Raw genomic sequence first — 16851 nt, 5'->3', positions numbered from 1 at the left:
GCCTGAGGTTCTGGATTACAGGTAATAACATTGTAAATAATGCTAATTTTCTTGCAATGACAGATTGTTTCACTTCATAAGACCTCAGCATATGGTCAGGAGCCACTGGTAGTAATTTTGTGTTGCTTGTATATGCTTTTTTGACTCTTAAATGACTGTAGCTGCTGAACTTTGAGTTCATCAAATCTGTTCCCTTTCCAAAATGTGCATCTGGATAAACACTCATCTATTCAAAAGCGTCAAGGTTTGTCTGGTTAGCTCCTGCTGGTACATGTCAAACACCACCTGGCGGCAAAAGCATGTTTTTAACCAAAGTGGTACTAATAAGAGTACTGTAAAAACATTCTTGTCATGAGATTAAAAAAATGAAACTCACTCAAGTTATTGGACTCAGCTACAGACTATTTATTTGACAGACTACTCAGGAAAATATATTTAGCATTTCAAATGAAATGCAAACTTTAAAGAAAAAACAAAACACAAGTCGAGAATAACAGGTTATCCAAACAGTGTTGTGTATTTCATGCTGAGTACATGGCCATTCAAAGATGCCCGAGGAGCCGATACAACGACGTGTAACAATTCAACACGTTTTCTTTAAATCTTACACCAAAAAAATAGGTATACCAAAACATTCCTGGAAAATCAGCAGGCAAAGTTGATCAAAATGCTTTATACAGATAACAAAAAGAATACAAAATGATCTTTGTCCAAAAATGTACAGGAAAAAAAATCTAAATAAAATCATTCTTTGTACAAATACCACATAACAACATCGATATTTGAATTACATTATATATAGACTGTATATATTTACTTTTTGTGATGTAAAACATGACAAAGAAGGCAGAAATCTGGACATGAATTGAGCAGTGTCGACATTATGAGGGAAAGCTACAGCACTCTCTTATACAAAATGTACAAAACAGCTGCTTCTAGGTACAACTAGTTACAACATAATACTGTCTTTTTTCTTTTCTTTTACTTGTTCTTTTTTTTACAGTATGCCACAGTACAAAAAAAACTTTTTGTGCCTAGAAGTGTTGAGGTGAAGCGAACGTAACCCGGTGCTGCCCCCTTAGTCATGTGACTTCAGTCATGGACGCTGAATGGTTCTGAAAGACAAGCAAAATTGCATTCAGAGTCGTGCTGCACCGTTCCAGACGGTAATAAGCATTTGACTCGTTGCGTAAATGCTTATTACCCATCAGGCGCATTTAACAGAAACACCAGAGAGCCGTGGAGCAGAACGTGTAATTTCACAACGTGCCAATTCCTGTTGAATCAACCGTTTCGATTATCGTACTTGGCCAGATCGTGACAGAACACCTGATTTTCCTTGTTTCCCCAAAAACATTGAGTTGCATAGTATGGTTTTGTCAGCCACTAGGGTGTTAATCTGGTGTCGGAAGCAAAGGAGAATTCCTCTGACCCACATCTGCTGCTCAGGTGCTCGAGGTATTTTACTGGCTGGCTGTCAATAGAGACGTCTCACAAGATTTTCCCTGCTGTAAACAGTGTCGGAATGAATTTGTAGAAGCAGCATTGTATTTCCCTGCTGTGTTAGGTGATAAAATGCATCGTTTTGGGCGTTTTGGAGAGAATAAATGGCAAACTGCAAAATCAAAGCCTTTGGGGTTTTTTTTACTCCGGGGCCAAATAAAGGAACTACTGCAGGGACGGCTTAAAAGTTCAAGTGGGTTTACAAAAAAGCAAGGCTAATTTCAGCCAAATATGCACTGAAAGTAATGTTGGTAATACTACTGTAGGTAAATACAATCCTCATTATTACACATTAGAAAAAAAAAAAAAAAATCATATTTAATTATTTTATTGTAAATTAAATTGAGGATGGTCCTAAATCTACCGGATCCCTCTCAATTTATACATCATATTCTTGGTACCACATTTATTACAGTTACTAAAACTAAGGCTAAAATTAAAAGAAAGAAAGAAAGAAAGAAAGAAAGAAAGACTTCCATTAATTAAAATAAAAAAATTTAAAAAACACAATTATAAAAAAAATAACCAAAATTACTAAAATTATACCTAAGATTAAAATGAAAATTGAAAATAAAAATACACATTATAAAAGTATCTCAGTAAAAAAAAAAAAAATGTATAGTGCTTTCTGGAGAAGCTGAACTGTGTTTAAATTTCACACAGTGCTCATGGTGAAAGACACTGAAAAAAACATTGTGACTTAACGCAATGGCCACAAATGTCAGTCTGCATATGTATACAGACCAAAAGTTTAAAAAAGGGGACAAAAACTGTGCAAACAAAACACAAGAACTCATCATGTGTGAACAACTCTATCTCAGACAAAGCAACTCTAGTGCAAAATGCATTGCTGTGGACCGAAAACCAGTGATAGTGGAAAAGCTGGCTTTTCTCAGCAAAATATTGATGTATGTGATGCGTTAGACAAGCCAAAAATAAATAAATAAAAATAACCACATTCCTCGTGCCTGAAATGTAAGTTACTCTATATTAAATGATTATAGAACTGTAACATCACATTTGTGCTGGTGTACTGAATATCAGTATGGCCTCATTCTAACAGTGCTGACATTAAGTGCAACAACACTCTTGCTTGTGTGATATTGCTTAAATAAATTTAATAAATAAATAAATACTTAATGCAAGTTAATAAGTGTTGTCAAATTCAAACTAGTAAAATAGCAAGATCCATACTACTATATACTGTATGTAACAAAACAAACACCGATCACTGTGAGCAGGACGAGAGAGAGATGATTTCCTGAGATGCAGAAGATGACATTACCTGTGCGCTGAGTGTCTCGAGAGGGCTTTCCACACGGGGGAATGTCATCAAGGGAAGGCCGCGGTAATCCTCCTGCTTCTGTTTGGTAGGAGTGGAGTGAGTCCCTTTGAAGTTGTTCACTACACAGATTCCCTACCATGAAAAAAGCAACTTTTGAAGATTGCGATAGATACAGTACCTACTAAGTCAAAAATACGTATTACATTAATACACAATACTTCACATTATTTAAATTTTTGCATATTTATTTTTTTATTGATCATGAAAAAAAGAATATTTATTAAGTTATTCTTAATAATAATAATAATTTTTAATGATAATAATAATTAAATTATTACTGAATTATTACATTTTACTGACCCTTGTTTAAAAATGTATGCTGTTTTTTTTTTTTTTTTTTCAAAAGTTTGGGGTCGGTAAGATTTCAATATTTTTGAAGCAAGTCTCATATGCTGCATTAATTTGATCAGAAATACAGTAAAAACAGCACAATAGTATTACTATTGAAAATAATAGTACTTTAATATATTTTAAAATTGTATTTATTTATTTGGCGGTAAAGCTACATTTTCAGCATCTACAGTATCTATCTATCTATCTATCTATCTATATATATATATACATACAGTATCTCACATTTATATACAGTACACCCCTCACATTTTTGTAAATATTTTATTATATCTTTTCATGTGACAACACTGAAGAAATTACACTTTGCTACAATGTAAAGTAGTGAGTGTACAGCTTGTATAACAGTGTAAATTTGCTGTCCCCTCAAAATAACTCAACACACTGCCATTAATGTCTAAACCGCTGGCCACAAAAGTGAGTACACCCCTAAGTGAAAATGTCCAAACTGGGCCCAATTAGCCATTCTCTCTCCCCGGTGTCATGTGACTCATTAGTGTTACAAAGTCTCAGGTGTGTTCAATTTGGTGTTATCGCTCTCACTCTCTCATACTGGTCACTGGAAGTTCAACATGGCACCTCATGACAAAGAACTCTCTGAGGATCTGAAAAAAATAATTGTTGCTCTAAATAAAGATGGCGTAGGCTATAAGAAGATTGCCAAGACCCTGAAACTGAGCTGCAGCATGGTGGCTAAGACCATACAGCGGTTTAACAGGACCGGTTCCACTCAGAACAGGCCTCGCCATGGTAGACCAAAGAAGTTGAGTACACATGCTCAGTGTCATATCCAGAGGTTGTGTTTGGGAAATAGACATATGAGTGCTGCCAGCATTGCTGCAGAGGTTGAAGGGGGGGGGTCAGCCTGTCAGTGCTCAGATCATACGCCGCACAATGCATCAAATTGGTCTGCATGGCTGTCGTCCCAGAAGGAAGCCGCTTCTAAAGATGATGCACAAGAAAGCCCGCAAACAGTTTGCTGAAGACAAACAGACTAAGTACATGGATTACTGGAACCATGTCCTGTGGTCTGATGAGACCAAGATAAACTTATTTGGTTCAGATGGTGTCAAGCGTGTGTGGCGGCAACCAGGTAAGGAGTACAAAGACAAGTGTTTCTTGCCTACAGTCAAGCATGGTGGTGGGAGTGTCATGGCCTGGGGCTGCATGAGTGCTGCCGGCACTGGGAAGCTACAGTTCATTGAGGGAACCATGAATGCCAACATGTACTGTGACATACTGAAGCAGAGCATGATCCCCTCCCTTCGGTGACTGGGCCCCAGGGCAGTATTCCAACATGATAACGACCCCAAACACACCTCCAAGACGACCACTGTCTTGCTAAAGAAGCTGAGGGTAAAGGTGATGGACTGGCCAAGCCTGTCTCCAGACCTAAACCCTATTGAGCATCTGTGGGGCATCCTCAAATGGAAGGTGGAGGAGCGCAAGGTCTCTAACATCCACCATCTCCTTGATGTCATCATAGAGGAGTGGAAGAGGACTCCAGTGGCAACCTGTGAAGCTCTGGTGAACTCCATGCCCAAGAGGATTAAGGCAGTGCTGGAAAATAATGGTAGCCACACAAAATACTGACACTTTGGGCCCAATTTGGACATTTTCACTTAGGAGTGTACTCACTTTTGTGGCCAGCGGTTTAGACATTAATGGCTGTGTGTTGAGTTCTTTTGAGGGGACAGCAAATTTACACTGTTATACAAGCTGTACACTCACTTTACATTGTAGCAAAGTGTCATTTATTCAGTGTTGTCACATGAAAAGATACAATAAAATATTTACAAAAAATGTGAGGGGTGTACTCACTTCTGTGAGATATCAAGGTTTTTGCCCCCTTCCGTTTTTTTTTTTTTTACATATTTGTCACACTTAAAAGATTCAGATCATCAAACAAATTTTAATATTACACAAAGATAACCCGAATAAATACAAAATGCAGTTTTGGAATAATGATTTCATTTATTAAGGTAAAAAAGCTGTCCAAACCTGCCTGGCCCTACATGAAAAAGTAATTAGCCCCTAAATCTAATAACTGGTTGTGCCACCCTTTGCAGCAACAACTGCAATCAAGCATTTGCGATAACTGGCAATGAGTCTTTCACATCGCTGTGGAGGAATTTTGGCCCACTCTTCTTTGCAGAATTGTTTTAATTCAGCCACATTGGAGGGTTTTTTGACCAGGACGACTGATCCGTGTAAACGAAAGAATGAATGGGGCCATGTATCGTGAGATTTTGAGTAAAAACCTCCTTCCATCAGCAAGGGCATTGAAGATGAAATGTAGCTGGGTCTTTCAGCATGACAATGATCCCAAACACACCGCCCGGACAACGAAGGAGTGACTTCGTAAGAAGCATTTCAAGGTCCTGGAGTGGCCTAGCCAGTCTCCAGATCTCAACCCCATCGAAAATCTTTGGAGGGAGTTGAAAGTCCGTGTTGCCCAGCGACAGCCCCAAAACATTACTGCTCTAGAGGAGATCTGCATGGAGGAATGGGCCAAAATACCAGCAACAGTGTGTGAAGACTTACAGAAAACGTTTGACCTCTGTCATTGCCAACAAAGGGTATATAACAAAGTATTGAGATGAAATTTTGTTATTGACCAAATACTTATTTTCCACCATAATTTGCAAATAAATTCTTTAAAAATCCTACAATGTGATTTTCTGGAATTTTTTTTCTCATTTTGTCTCTCATAGTTGAGGTATACCTATGATGAAAATTACAGGCCTCTCTCATCGTTTTAAGTGGGAGAACTTGCACAATTGGTGGCTGACTAAACTCACCAGAAAAAGAGCTATGGAGCTTCCTAATATGAATCCAGCGATGACATCGGAGCAGTGATTGCGGTATTCTGATACACGGTTCAATCCAGTCAGGAAAGCAGCGCACAGGATTCCTAGACAAAGTACAGGTTTGGCCAGACGACTGCTTTTCGTCTTGATGGTGCTTGTGATGTACATCTGAAACAGGCAAGAGCACACACACAAGCTCAGGAACCGATTTATTCAGTGGATTTTTTGTGCAGCAGGTGACTGTGAGGAAATCAAGCTTAAATAAATACACGCCGCTTGCTCCACCTCAGGGAAATTATGGCCAATTATGGAGAATGGAATCAGAGTAAATAACCTCTTATTCCCAAGAAAGAGAGAGAAAAAGAGCTGCTCTAAACTCTACAAACCCTGCCATTCAACATCACTAACCTGACATCAAAACACACTGAAGATCTATTCAAAATCAGTGTAAGAAACCAGATTTCACGCAAAAATGTCAACTAAATTAACAGACAAAATACAAAATGTTACAAAATAACAGAATTTATTTAAAATATAATAAATATTTTATAACACCATAAGAAATGCCTTTATTGTCACTTTTGATCAATTTAATGCATCTTTGATGAATAAAAGTGTTAATTAACTTTCTTTCTTTTTTTTCCTTCTGGATTACCTCTAACTAACATCACTAGCTTGACATTAAATGTCTACTCAAAATCAAAAGTGAGAAAATTTATTTAAATTTTGGCAAGATGTGTGGTTACACTTATTGCCTTTGTATAGCAATGTACATTTGGTGATATCAGGTAAATACATGTGTACACGTTTTGTAATATAAATCAACATGTTTGTACTTTTATTTTAAGTTTTTATTTATTTATTCATTCATTTATTTATTTGTTTGTTTGTTTGTTTTATTTTGCTTTTTTCCCCAAAAAGTTTACTTGAATACTGCTGTTAGATACCTGAAAAACATCAAACACTAATTTATTTAAATTGATAATAATATTTAATTTCTTAAATGTATATTTCATAGCATATTAGTGTTTGGTTTTGGTATCTAAATTGGGATTCACAATTGTGAAATTAAATTAGTATTGGTAACAACTTTGCATAAAAACAAACTGTACGGATATCCGTTTAAAACGCAGTGTAACTATATTTTCCCTGTATGAGAATTAATACATGACACTAAATTAAAACAACAGGCCATTTTTCAAGCATCCTCATTTTTCAGGGTCTGTCCAAACTGAACATGAACACATTTGGAATTTGGAGCAATTATATTTCAAGACTAATTGCTTTGGACCTGGTTGGGACAACTTTTGTGTAAAGCAAATTTCTTTTCCAGGTAAACAAACCATGAAGAATGAGCCAGTTGAAATCAAGTTGGAATTCAACACATAACAGACAAATAAAACTAAACAATTTCAAACCCACACTGCAGTGTCTTACAGTAACGTAGACGGCGGAGTAGACACTGAGCGACGCGTCTTTGGATGGGAAGGACCTCCTGGCTCTCTCCACCACCACCTGGTTCCCAGTGCAGATGTTTCCATTGGCGATGAACTGGTGGTTGAAGTGACAATCCATCCCGGTGTAATTTGGCTTGCAGACGCTCAGGAAATACGGCGCCAAATTGCCAGTCGCTACCTGGCCGGCGTTGACAAAGATGTCGGTGGCGAACAGGCCAAACGCAAAGACACCTGCGGTGAAAAACAACAACAGCAGAAAACTATTCATCTTGTTGTTCCCAATCAAGTCTCGAAAATATAAGCAAATCAGACAAGGGCTTGGAGGATGCCTATGAATACCAATGCGGTCTTGATGGAACGATGTTATTTTTATCTTCAACCAGAAGTAATTACAAATGCCCACTAGAGCAAAAGCTACATTTGCATACATCATTTGGCACCAACAAAACTACTCTACTGAGCTTAGTATCTTATGCATGTAATTATGATGTCCTCTAGTTATGCCAACTCTCTCAAACGGGCGTTTTCCAACTGATTTTGTGGAATACAATGGTAACCGACTTGTTTCACCGTGAAACTGTGCGTATGTGAAGTAGATTACAATTCATGCTGTCTCTGAAAGTGCGAAGGGCATCGATGAGCAAAAAGTTGAGCTACTGGAGAGAGAAAGACAAAAGATACTGTACTCTCTGGCCACAGTTGCTTAAGAATGCAATCCGATGGTCCATATCACTGCAATCCCAAGCCTCAGAGGACACCATTACCAGAGTCTCCACTACATTATGCATCACATCCAGCAAAGCAACGCTCCCCATGTTTCTCATTTTATTTTACATCAGGCTTTGGGTGGGCAGCATGGACATGTGTACTGAAACCAACATCCTGTAAATATGAATGCATAAAAGAAACACTGCGAGGAAAAGTTTTATTGGAAAGTTGTGTTGATTGTTTCTGCTATTATGTCTGTAGCAAACATTTAAAATTGATGTGTTGTGGAGGTAGAGTTGTGTGTTCGGTCTGTTACTAATCAATAAAGCAGCCACAGCTCAGCAGTTTTACTTGAAAACTTGCACTTTTAATATCTCCAGGTAAATCATACCATCCTAACAAAGTCAAAGATTTATTGGATCTGTGGTGCATTTTTACTTTTGAGAGCTCACTAAAGTGATATTAGCGATATTTGCTTAGTACTTTTTTTTTTTCTGCAGTAGTAGTAATGGGTTAAGTTGATTAATAAGCCATTAACAAATAATCTGCATTGGACAAGGTGTCAAAGCCAACCCACAGGTACTTAGCTATTTCTATTGTTTTACGTACAGTATATCCCGCTGGTTGTAAATTCTATAATCACTCCTTAACCCACACTCTAACAGAAATAATAATACTACTACTAATAATAATAATAAAACTCTTTATTTTGATACATATTTTACAAATGAGGGTGATTTAGTTTTGTCTGATTTAACTCACTTCTGTGTACAAATATGTAGTTAAGCTAAATATAGTTAAGCACATTTTTATGTGCACTGATCTTTTTTATCAATGTGAATACCTTTGTTAAATTGATCATTTTAAATTATTACCATTCAACAATATGAATCATTTTTAAGATTTAATAAGCAAACCGCTGGCCAATGTTTTGTTTATCATTAATTGCAGAACATGATCTTGTATCATTTTTTAAGCTCAATAAATTTACACCAATCATCCCATAAAATCCATAGTAACAAATGTCTCATTTTGCTTTGCATTTACTGTATTTATGTCAAGTAACTCCAGATTAGGGATATGGCGGTATCAAATTTTCATGTTGCGATTAATTGCTAATGCTTTTATCACGGTATGCAGTATTATCACGGTATTGAAATTTGGTTGCAAAAAAGTGTTTAACAACTTTTTTCTTAAAACAATACACAAAAATTGTAAAAGTAAAAAATTTTACACAGATTAAAATGCAAAATAATTATAAAGACCAGTAAGTATCACTTTACAATAAGATCTTATTATTATTATTCTGTTGAGCTTATGAATGCAATGACCAATCAGAGGTGTTCAGATGAGTCATCATCGCTAAAATGCCGGTGTTTTCTTCACTCTCTCGCTGACTGAATACCTCTTTCTGGTGAATTCTCTTGTCAGAAACAAGTGCAAATGTGTGTACGAATCTGTAAGATATTAATTTCATAGTGTAAACAGCTTCAGTGATTTTAATGGGAGTTTTTGAGAGTGCTTGAACTAGTGAACTAGTCAGTGAAAATGTTCTTTGATAATGTAAATGTGCTTTGCTCTCTTTCTCAGGGAAGTGCAGATAGTTCCTCAGGGGCAGGGGATCAAATGTAATATAGGGGCAATGTAAAAAAAAATATTGGTCAAAAGTTTGGATACATTACTATTTTATATTTTTGCAAGAAGTCACTTATGGTCATCAAGCCTGCATTTAATTGATCAAATTTTTAAATTTTCTTTAAAATACATTTTATGCAATTCTGATTTATTATCAATGCTGGAAACCTGCGATACATTTTTCAGGATTATTTGATTACTAAAAAGTAAAAAAAACAAAAAAAACACAGCATTTATTTAAATTTAACTTTTGTAATAATATACGTTGAAAAGCTTGAGGTCAGTATTTTATTTATTTTTATTTTTGAAAAAATTAGTTTTCATTCAGAAAAGATGTGATAAATTGATACAGTGATAGTAAAGATTGATATTGTTAGAAAACCTCTCTATTTTTAATAAATGCTGTTCTTTTTAATTTATTTATTTATCAATGAACCCCAAAAAAGTATCACAGGTTCCAAAAAAAAAAAATAAATAAAAAAAATAAGCAACAACTGTTTCCAATATTGATAATAAATCAGCATATTAGAATGATTTCTGAAGAATCATGCACTGAGTAATGATGCTGAAAATTCAGCTTTGCATCTGTTACGAATCCGGTTCGTGGCCTTCAGTCTGATTGCCACCAGAGGTCACCCTTCCATCATATTTACTCTCACACTACACAAACCGTTGCATGTCACCCCCGGAATACAGTTTCCATCATCCATTGCACTGACGACACACACACAGCTGATTGCACTGATCACACACAGCTGATTCCCATTTGCACGCCTTACTTAAGGGAGACTTTCTCCTCCTCACTGCCGAGTATTGTATGCATTTATTGCTGTCCTAGCTTTAGCTACCTTACAGAGCCTTTCGTAGCTCCCCTAGTCTTGCCTTGCCTTGCCTGTTTCGGATTGTGTTTTCCCCTGCCTGGACTATTGCTTACGTTTTCTGTTTACCTCTCTTGTCAAGCCCCTTTGGATACTGTTCGCTGTCGACTGACCCATTCCCGTTTTGGATGACTCTTTGCCTTGCCTGTGATATACCTGTTTGCCATTGTTTGACCCTGCCTGTATTTATGACCATGCCCTTGAATAAAACCTTGCACAGCATCACAGAGATGAATTATATTTTTAAGTATATTAAAATAGATAAACATTCTTTTTAAATTGTAATAATATTTCACAATATTACAGTTTTTTTCTGTATTTTTGATCAAATAAATGCAGGCTTGATGAGCATAAGACACTTTCATAATACTGCATAATTATCAAAAATGGTAATATAATAAAGTCCATGTCACCATTTCGCCAGCCTACACTTCACATAATGGGCCTGTAGGTGGCACTTGGCCTTCATTAATTATGATAGTTTCATCAAATAGTAAGCGGTGTATCAATATACAAATATAAGGGTATTAAATACTGCTTATTATTGCGACTTTTGGCGCTGCACGGTTTTATGCCGTGCTTTTGTAGTCATTTAGCATCCATTTTCTCAGCGATGTAATTTGATTTCTAAAATGAGAAACCGCAAATCCAGATCGCTCCACAAATAAGCTTGTCTGTCCCATGTAATTTTCAACCGATTTATGAATAAGAATGGAAAATGACTGCTCAACTTCACATATTGTCCAATGAAATTTGAACTTGTACCAGATCATGATTGGTTGGTGTATTATACACGACAAACGGGCTTTGTTGAACTATGTAATATTCTAAAATATATAATATGTGGATTTGTAATTAAATCAACACACTATCTTTGATTATTGATGAAAAAAAAAAGTTTAAAATATTATTTGGTTTATTTTTTTTTCCCTTTCGTCGACCCACTCACTGAAAGAACCATATAGGCTATGGCTTGAGAGCCTAGGTTTCCGAACAGACTGTGGAATATCAGTCAGTCAAGCAAAACGCACGCAACCAGCAATGCCTCAGATTGACAGATATGTAAAAATAAACAGGAATTTCCAGACTTTTGAGCAATTAGTTACCATTTTGTGCAATTAGTTACGTTTTTGTCTAGTGCTTTGCAGGTACGTGATCCTTCTGTGTTGTCATCCGGTGCTGAAATTGAATTTGGTTGTGATATTGAGAGTCCTTCTGTTGCTACAGTACAAGGCCGTTTAAAAAAAACTCTGATATGCTTGTTCATCTTGATTCTTGTTTTTTTTTTGCATCTCCCCTGTTCACAGCGCACAGATATAATAAAGCTAATTAATGGTCATGTTTCATTGTTTTCAGATGTGCCGTCCCAAACACACGTATTGCAGCATGACATCGATATTGGTGACAACACGCTGATTAAACAGCACCCTTATCGTGTCAACCCTGAAAAACGTCAGCGCCTCCAAAACCAAGTTAACTATATGTTGTCACATCGTATTGTGGAACCCAGTATTAGTTCATGGAGTTCGCCCTGTCTTCTCGTCATAAAGTATGATGGGTCTGACCGTTTTTGTACAGACTTTAGAAAGGTTAACAATGTCACTAAGCCTGATTGTCATCCTCTTCCTCGCATGGAGGACTGTGTCGACCGTGTGGGGTCAGCAGCTTTTGTGACAAAGTTAGACCTCCTCAAAGGCTATTGGCAGGTGCCTTTAACTCCGCGTGCCAGAAAAATTAGTGCGTTTTTACCCCTGATGCATTTTTATAGTATACTGTAATGCCTTTTGGGGTACGCAATGCGCCTGCTACTTTTCAGCGGTTAGTTAACCGTGTTTTGTGGGGGGGTGCAGTGGTGTGAGGTGTATTTAGACGACATAGTTGTTCATTCGGCAACATGGGACGAGCACATCAATCAGTTAAAACAGGTCTTCCAGAGGCTGGCTGAGGCAAATCTAACTGTTAATTTGGCTAAATGTGATTTTGCAAAAGCGACAGTAGTTTACCTGGGTAAAATTGTGGGTGGTGGCATGGTAAAGCCGGTAAATGCAAAAATTGAGGCCATCACGTCATTCCCAGTTCCTTCCACTCGAATTACAGCGGTTCTTGGGAATGGTGGGGTATTACCGCAGCTTTTGTAAAAACTTTTCTTCTGTGGTTGCCCCACTCACTGACCTGCTGAGTCCGAAAACTGCGTTTAAGTGGTCACCAGAATGCCAGCATGCTTTTGAGTCTCTTAAAGCGCTCCTGATGCATGCACCTGTCCTTGCTGCCCCAGTGTACGATCGTGCTTTTAAACTAGCTGTTGATGCTAGTGATGCGGGAGCAGGTGCTGTTTTGTTGCAGGATGGGCCTGATGATGTTGAGCACCCTGTGTGCTATTGTTTTTTTAAGTTTCAAAAACATCAAAAGTCGTACTCAACGATTGAAAAAGAAGCCCCCGCTCTAATTCTGGCCCTTAATAATTTTTAGGTTTATATTGGTGGTTCCTCGCATCCGGTTACTGTTTATACAGACCACAACCCTCTCAGTTTTATTCATCAAATGCGTAATTCCAATCAATGCCTAATGAGATGGGCTTTGTTTGTCCAAGCTTTTAATCTAGAATAAAACATGTAGCCGGCAAAAATAATGTCCTGGCAGATGCGTTGTCGCGCATCGTTACATGGTGATTGGTGGCTTTCTTTTTTGGCTCACCACTCACCATCTGGGGGTGAAGGTGTTACATGTGCCTCACGTACGCCCTGGCCCAGAGTCAAATAAACATTAGTGCTCATTGTTATATCTTTTTTTTTTTTTGTCTTCTCTAGTTTCTTATTGGTTGAGCTGGGGATACGAGGCTATAAAGTGGAAGGAGGCGGACCCTCTCGCTCTCTCTCGACCAGCCACAGTTTTCTCCACAGCCACAGTGCCACATACTTTTTCTTCGTTTGTAATTATAGTTTGGAGTTATTCTTACCTTTGTTGCCGGGCTCCCCGTCTCTTATTTTTGGTTACTTTTGTGAGTAATTTGTGTTTAAATAAATAATTCATTTGGAAAACTCTAGCCACTGTTCGTCTGTTATGTTATGTTATGTACACTTATATTAGGGACCGTAACATCATGTTAATTATAATTCAAATGCATTTTGTTTTATTGACTACAATAGCATTGTTATTTGAGAGGGCACTTTTGAATAATTTTGAGAAAGGGCAGGGGCTTGAGCCCCCAAACCCTTCGGCATCTATTCGGACTAATTATTCTCGTTCTGACTTTTTTCCATTAACATAAGGGACTCATCAGGGATGTCCGCTGTCCCCACTCCTTTTTACTATTGTGATTGAGCCTCTTTCGATAGCTTTAAAAACAACCAATTTGTATAAAGGAATTAAAAGAGAGGGTACCGAGCATTGTGTGTCTTTATACGCCGATGACCTTTTGCTTTACATCAGTGACCCCATATCTAGTTTCCCTTTAATTATATCAATGTTGGATCGGTTTGGTACATTTTCAGGATATAAATTACATTTTCAAAAAAGTGAATGCTTCCCCATTAATAATTTGGCCTTGAAAATCCAACAAGAGTCATTACCCTTTTGTTTTTCTCTGAATGGCTTTAAATATCTTGGAATAAATATGACACGCTCATTTTTTTCTTTGTTTGAAGCCAATTATAAAATTCAGTTAAAAGAAATGAGAGCTGAGTTGGAGAGGTGGCGTAGTCTTCCCCTTACTTCTTAGCTGGAAGAATACATTCAGTGAAAATGACAATTCTTCCCAAGTTCCTCTATTTGTTTCAGTCCCTACCGTTTTATTCATTTATTTTTTGCCTAAATACTAATAACAAGATCCCCAGGGTAAATAAACATTCTTCAGAGGACTCGTGATGTAGGTGGTTTAGGCCTCCCAAGCTTTACTCACTATTACTGGGCATCAAATATTCAGAAGATATTATTTTGGCTTCATCATCCAGAAACAAATTGGTGTTTAATTGAAGCACAAACGTGTTCTTCCTCTCTCCCTGCTTTAGTGTATTCCTCCTTACCTTTGAAAGTTTCTCGAGTCACATCTAACCCTGTAGTACTTTCTACTCTTAAAATCTTCAATCAGTTCCAGTGTCATTATAAATTTACATCAGCATCAGTTTTGGGTCCCATTTATAAAAATCATTTATTCCCACCCTCTATGCTAGACTTATTTAGACAGTGGACGGCATCCAGTTTATTTAATAGTTTTGAGAATCTCCGTATAGGGTATGACCTCCCACACAACCATTTTTTTTTTTAGATATATTCAGGATAAATTCCCACTTTTCCCCGTCCTTCCCCCTAGCTCCCCTCTAGATAATCTTACTCTTAATTTTAATAATAAAGGATTGATCTCCATATTGTATTCCAAGCTCATGTCTTTGAAAGAGTATAATCTGGATCAAATTAAATCCAGATGGGAAGATGAACTGGGTATAAAGCTATCAGAGACTTTTTGGGGGGAGGCACTTAAAAATGTCCACTCATCATCATCTTCTGTTAGGTTAGGGCTCATACAATTCAAAGTGCTACACAGGGTCCATTTGAGCAAGGCACGGTTGGCCGGAATGTACCCTGGATTAGATGCAGCCTGTGATAGATGTTCTTTTTCTCCAGCTGATCTGACACATATGCTTTGGTCTTGCGCTTCTTTAGATAACTACTGGGCATTGGTTTTTAAGACTATCAGTGAAGCTCTGGGGGAGACATTGAGGCCCTGTTCTTTAATAGACATTTTTGGGATTCCCAGTGATACCATGACCATAACTTTAACAGCAACTCAGAGGGGAATTATCGCTTACACTTCTTTACTGGCCCGCAGAAGAATTTTGTTAAGCTGGAAATCCCCCACCCCTCCATCTGTGACAGCTTGGTTGGGAGATGTGATGTTTTTTTCTAAAATTAGAAAAGATCAAATTTACATTAAGGGGATCTGTGGACAGGTTTTACACTAATTGGGACCCTATTTTGTCATATTTAAAAAATCTGAAAGAATTACCCAGCTGTTAATTTTATTTGATTTTTTTCCCCCATTTATATTCTGTATCTCTCTCTTATCCCCTTCGTGATGCTTTATTTGGTGTTTTGACTTCAATGTAGCTTGTCTTGCAGAATGGCCAAATTATTTTCCTTTTATGCAAATATGTATACTGTGATAAATATATTTGTAACAATACCTCCTCTATTATCATCATCATTGTTATGTTATGTTATGTTCAGACCTATGTGTAGATGTGTAATTATCATATGATAACATAGATCAACAATCTATAAAGGTGAGAATCAAGATATTTCATGATATAGTTAATGCGTTTGGGAATGTTTCGAATAAAAAGGACAAAATAAATAAAACATGTGCGCTGTTGTGGCTGCTGTGTCACATGACGAACCCCTCCACCCCGCCCACTCGTGCCCACTCAAAAATAATGAGTGCATGACGCCCCTGACAGTGGCAACTTTTGATTTCAACAATGTGGTAATAAATATTGGAATTACGTAAGATTAATGAACGTTTAGAAGAATTTCTCATCCGTGCTTGTCTACATCAGAGTGCACACGCTTCTTTGATGCAGCAAACAGCAGTGTTGTGCATCGTGACCAGTTGATGGGAAAAGTATTCTTAAAATGCATTCAAAATTCTGAAGAATTTGTAATAAATAATTATTCTCGGTATTTTGAAGTGCCCACGATAACAATATCGTGCATGTTCATTATCGTGATATATCGCATTACCAAATACTGGCACATGTCTACATGTTTCTGTCATCACTATGTGCTCTCCTGTTTAAACAAGAGATGTCTGTTCTTTTCTTTTTTTCTTCAAAAGATTATTGTACACATTAATTGCCATGCTAAATCATTAATCAAATTCCTTTGCTTTGCTGAGCCAGTAGCAAAAGGCCTGTGAATAGCACAATCAAATAAAGCTCTCCACAGGATGTGAGGAAACACATAATTGTAGCTCCAGGAAGTGAAATGCTGCATGAATTAATTATGCTAAGTATTTTTAGACATTTAATATATATAATTATCCAATATTACTTCCAGAAATTAATACATTATCTTCCCAGCCCTAACATAAGCACACAATATCCACCCCAAAATGACAATGTATTAGATAAAAAAAAGATGTGCATTTATTTATTTATTTATATATATAT

The 16851-nt window shown here is 37.1% G+C and overlaps 1 protein-coding gene across 1 annotated transcript in view; it reads right to left on the bottom strand.

Moving 5' to 3' along the window:
• Nucleotides 1-385: 385 nt before the first annotated feature.
• The window catches only part of plppr1 (phospholipid phosphatase related 1), a 62770-nt gene continuing 46304 nt past the window's right edge, over nt 386-16851 (bottom strand). Inside the window, exons 5-8 of the mRNA XM_058789943.1 lie at nt 7447-7697; nt 6001-6177; nt 2789-2920; nt 386-1115 (exon numbers count right to left, since the gene is read on the bottom strand). Of these exons, the coding sequence (XP_058645926.1) occupies nt 1083-1115; nt 2789-2920; nt 6001-6177; nt 7447-7697 (593 nt within the window). The 3' untranslated portion in view covers nt 386-1082. The remainder of the gene's footprint in view (nt 1116-2788; nt 2921-6000; nt 6178-7446; nt 7698-16851) is intronic.

The sequence above is a fragment of the Onychostoma macrolepis genome, chromosome 10 (assembly GCF_012432095.1).
Source record: "Onychostoma macrolepis isolate SWU-2019 chromosome 10, ASM1243209v1, whole genome shotgun sequence".
In the NCBI taxonomy this organism is placed as follows: domain Eukaryota; kingdom Metazoa; phylum Chordata; class Actinopteri; order Cypriniformes; family Cyprinidae; genus Onychostoma; species Onychostoma macrolepis.
This window is presented reverse-complemented; position numbering and strand designations above follow the sequence as displayed.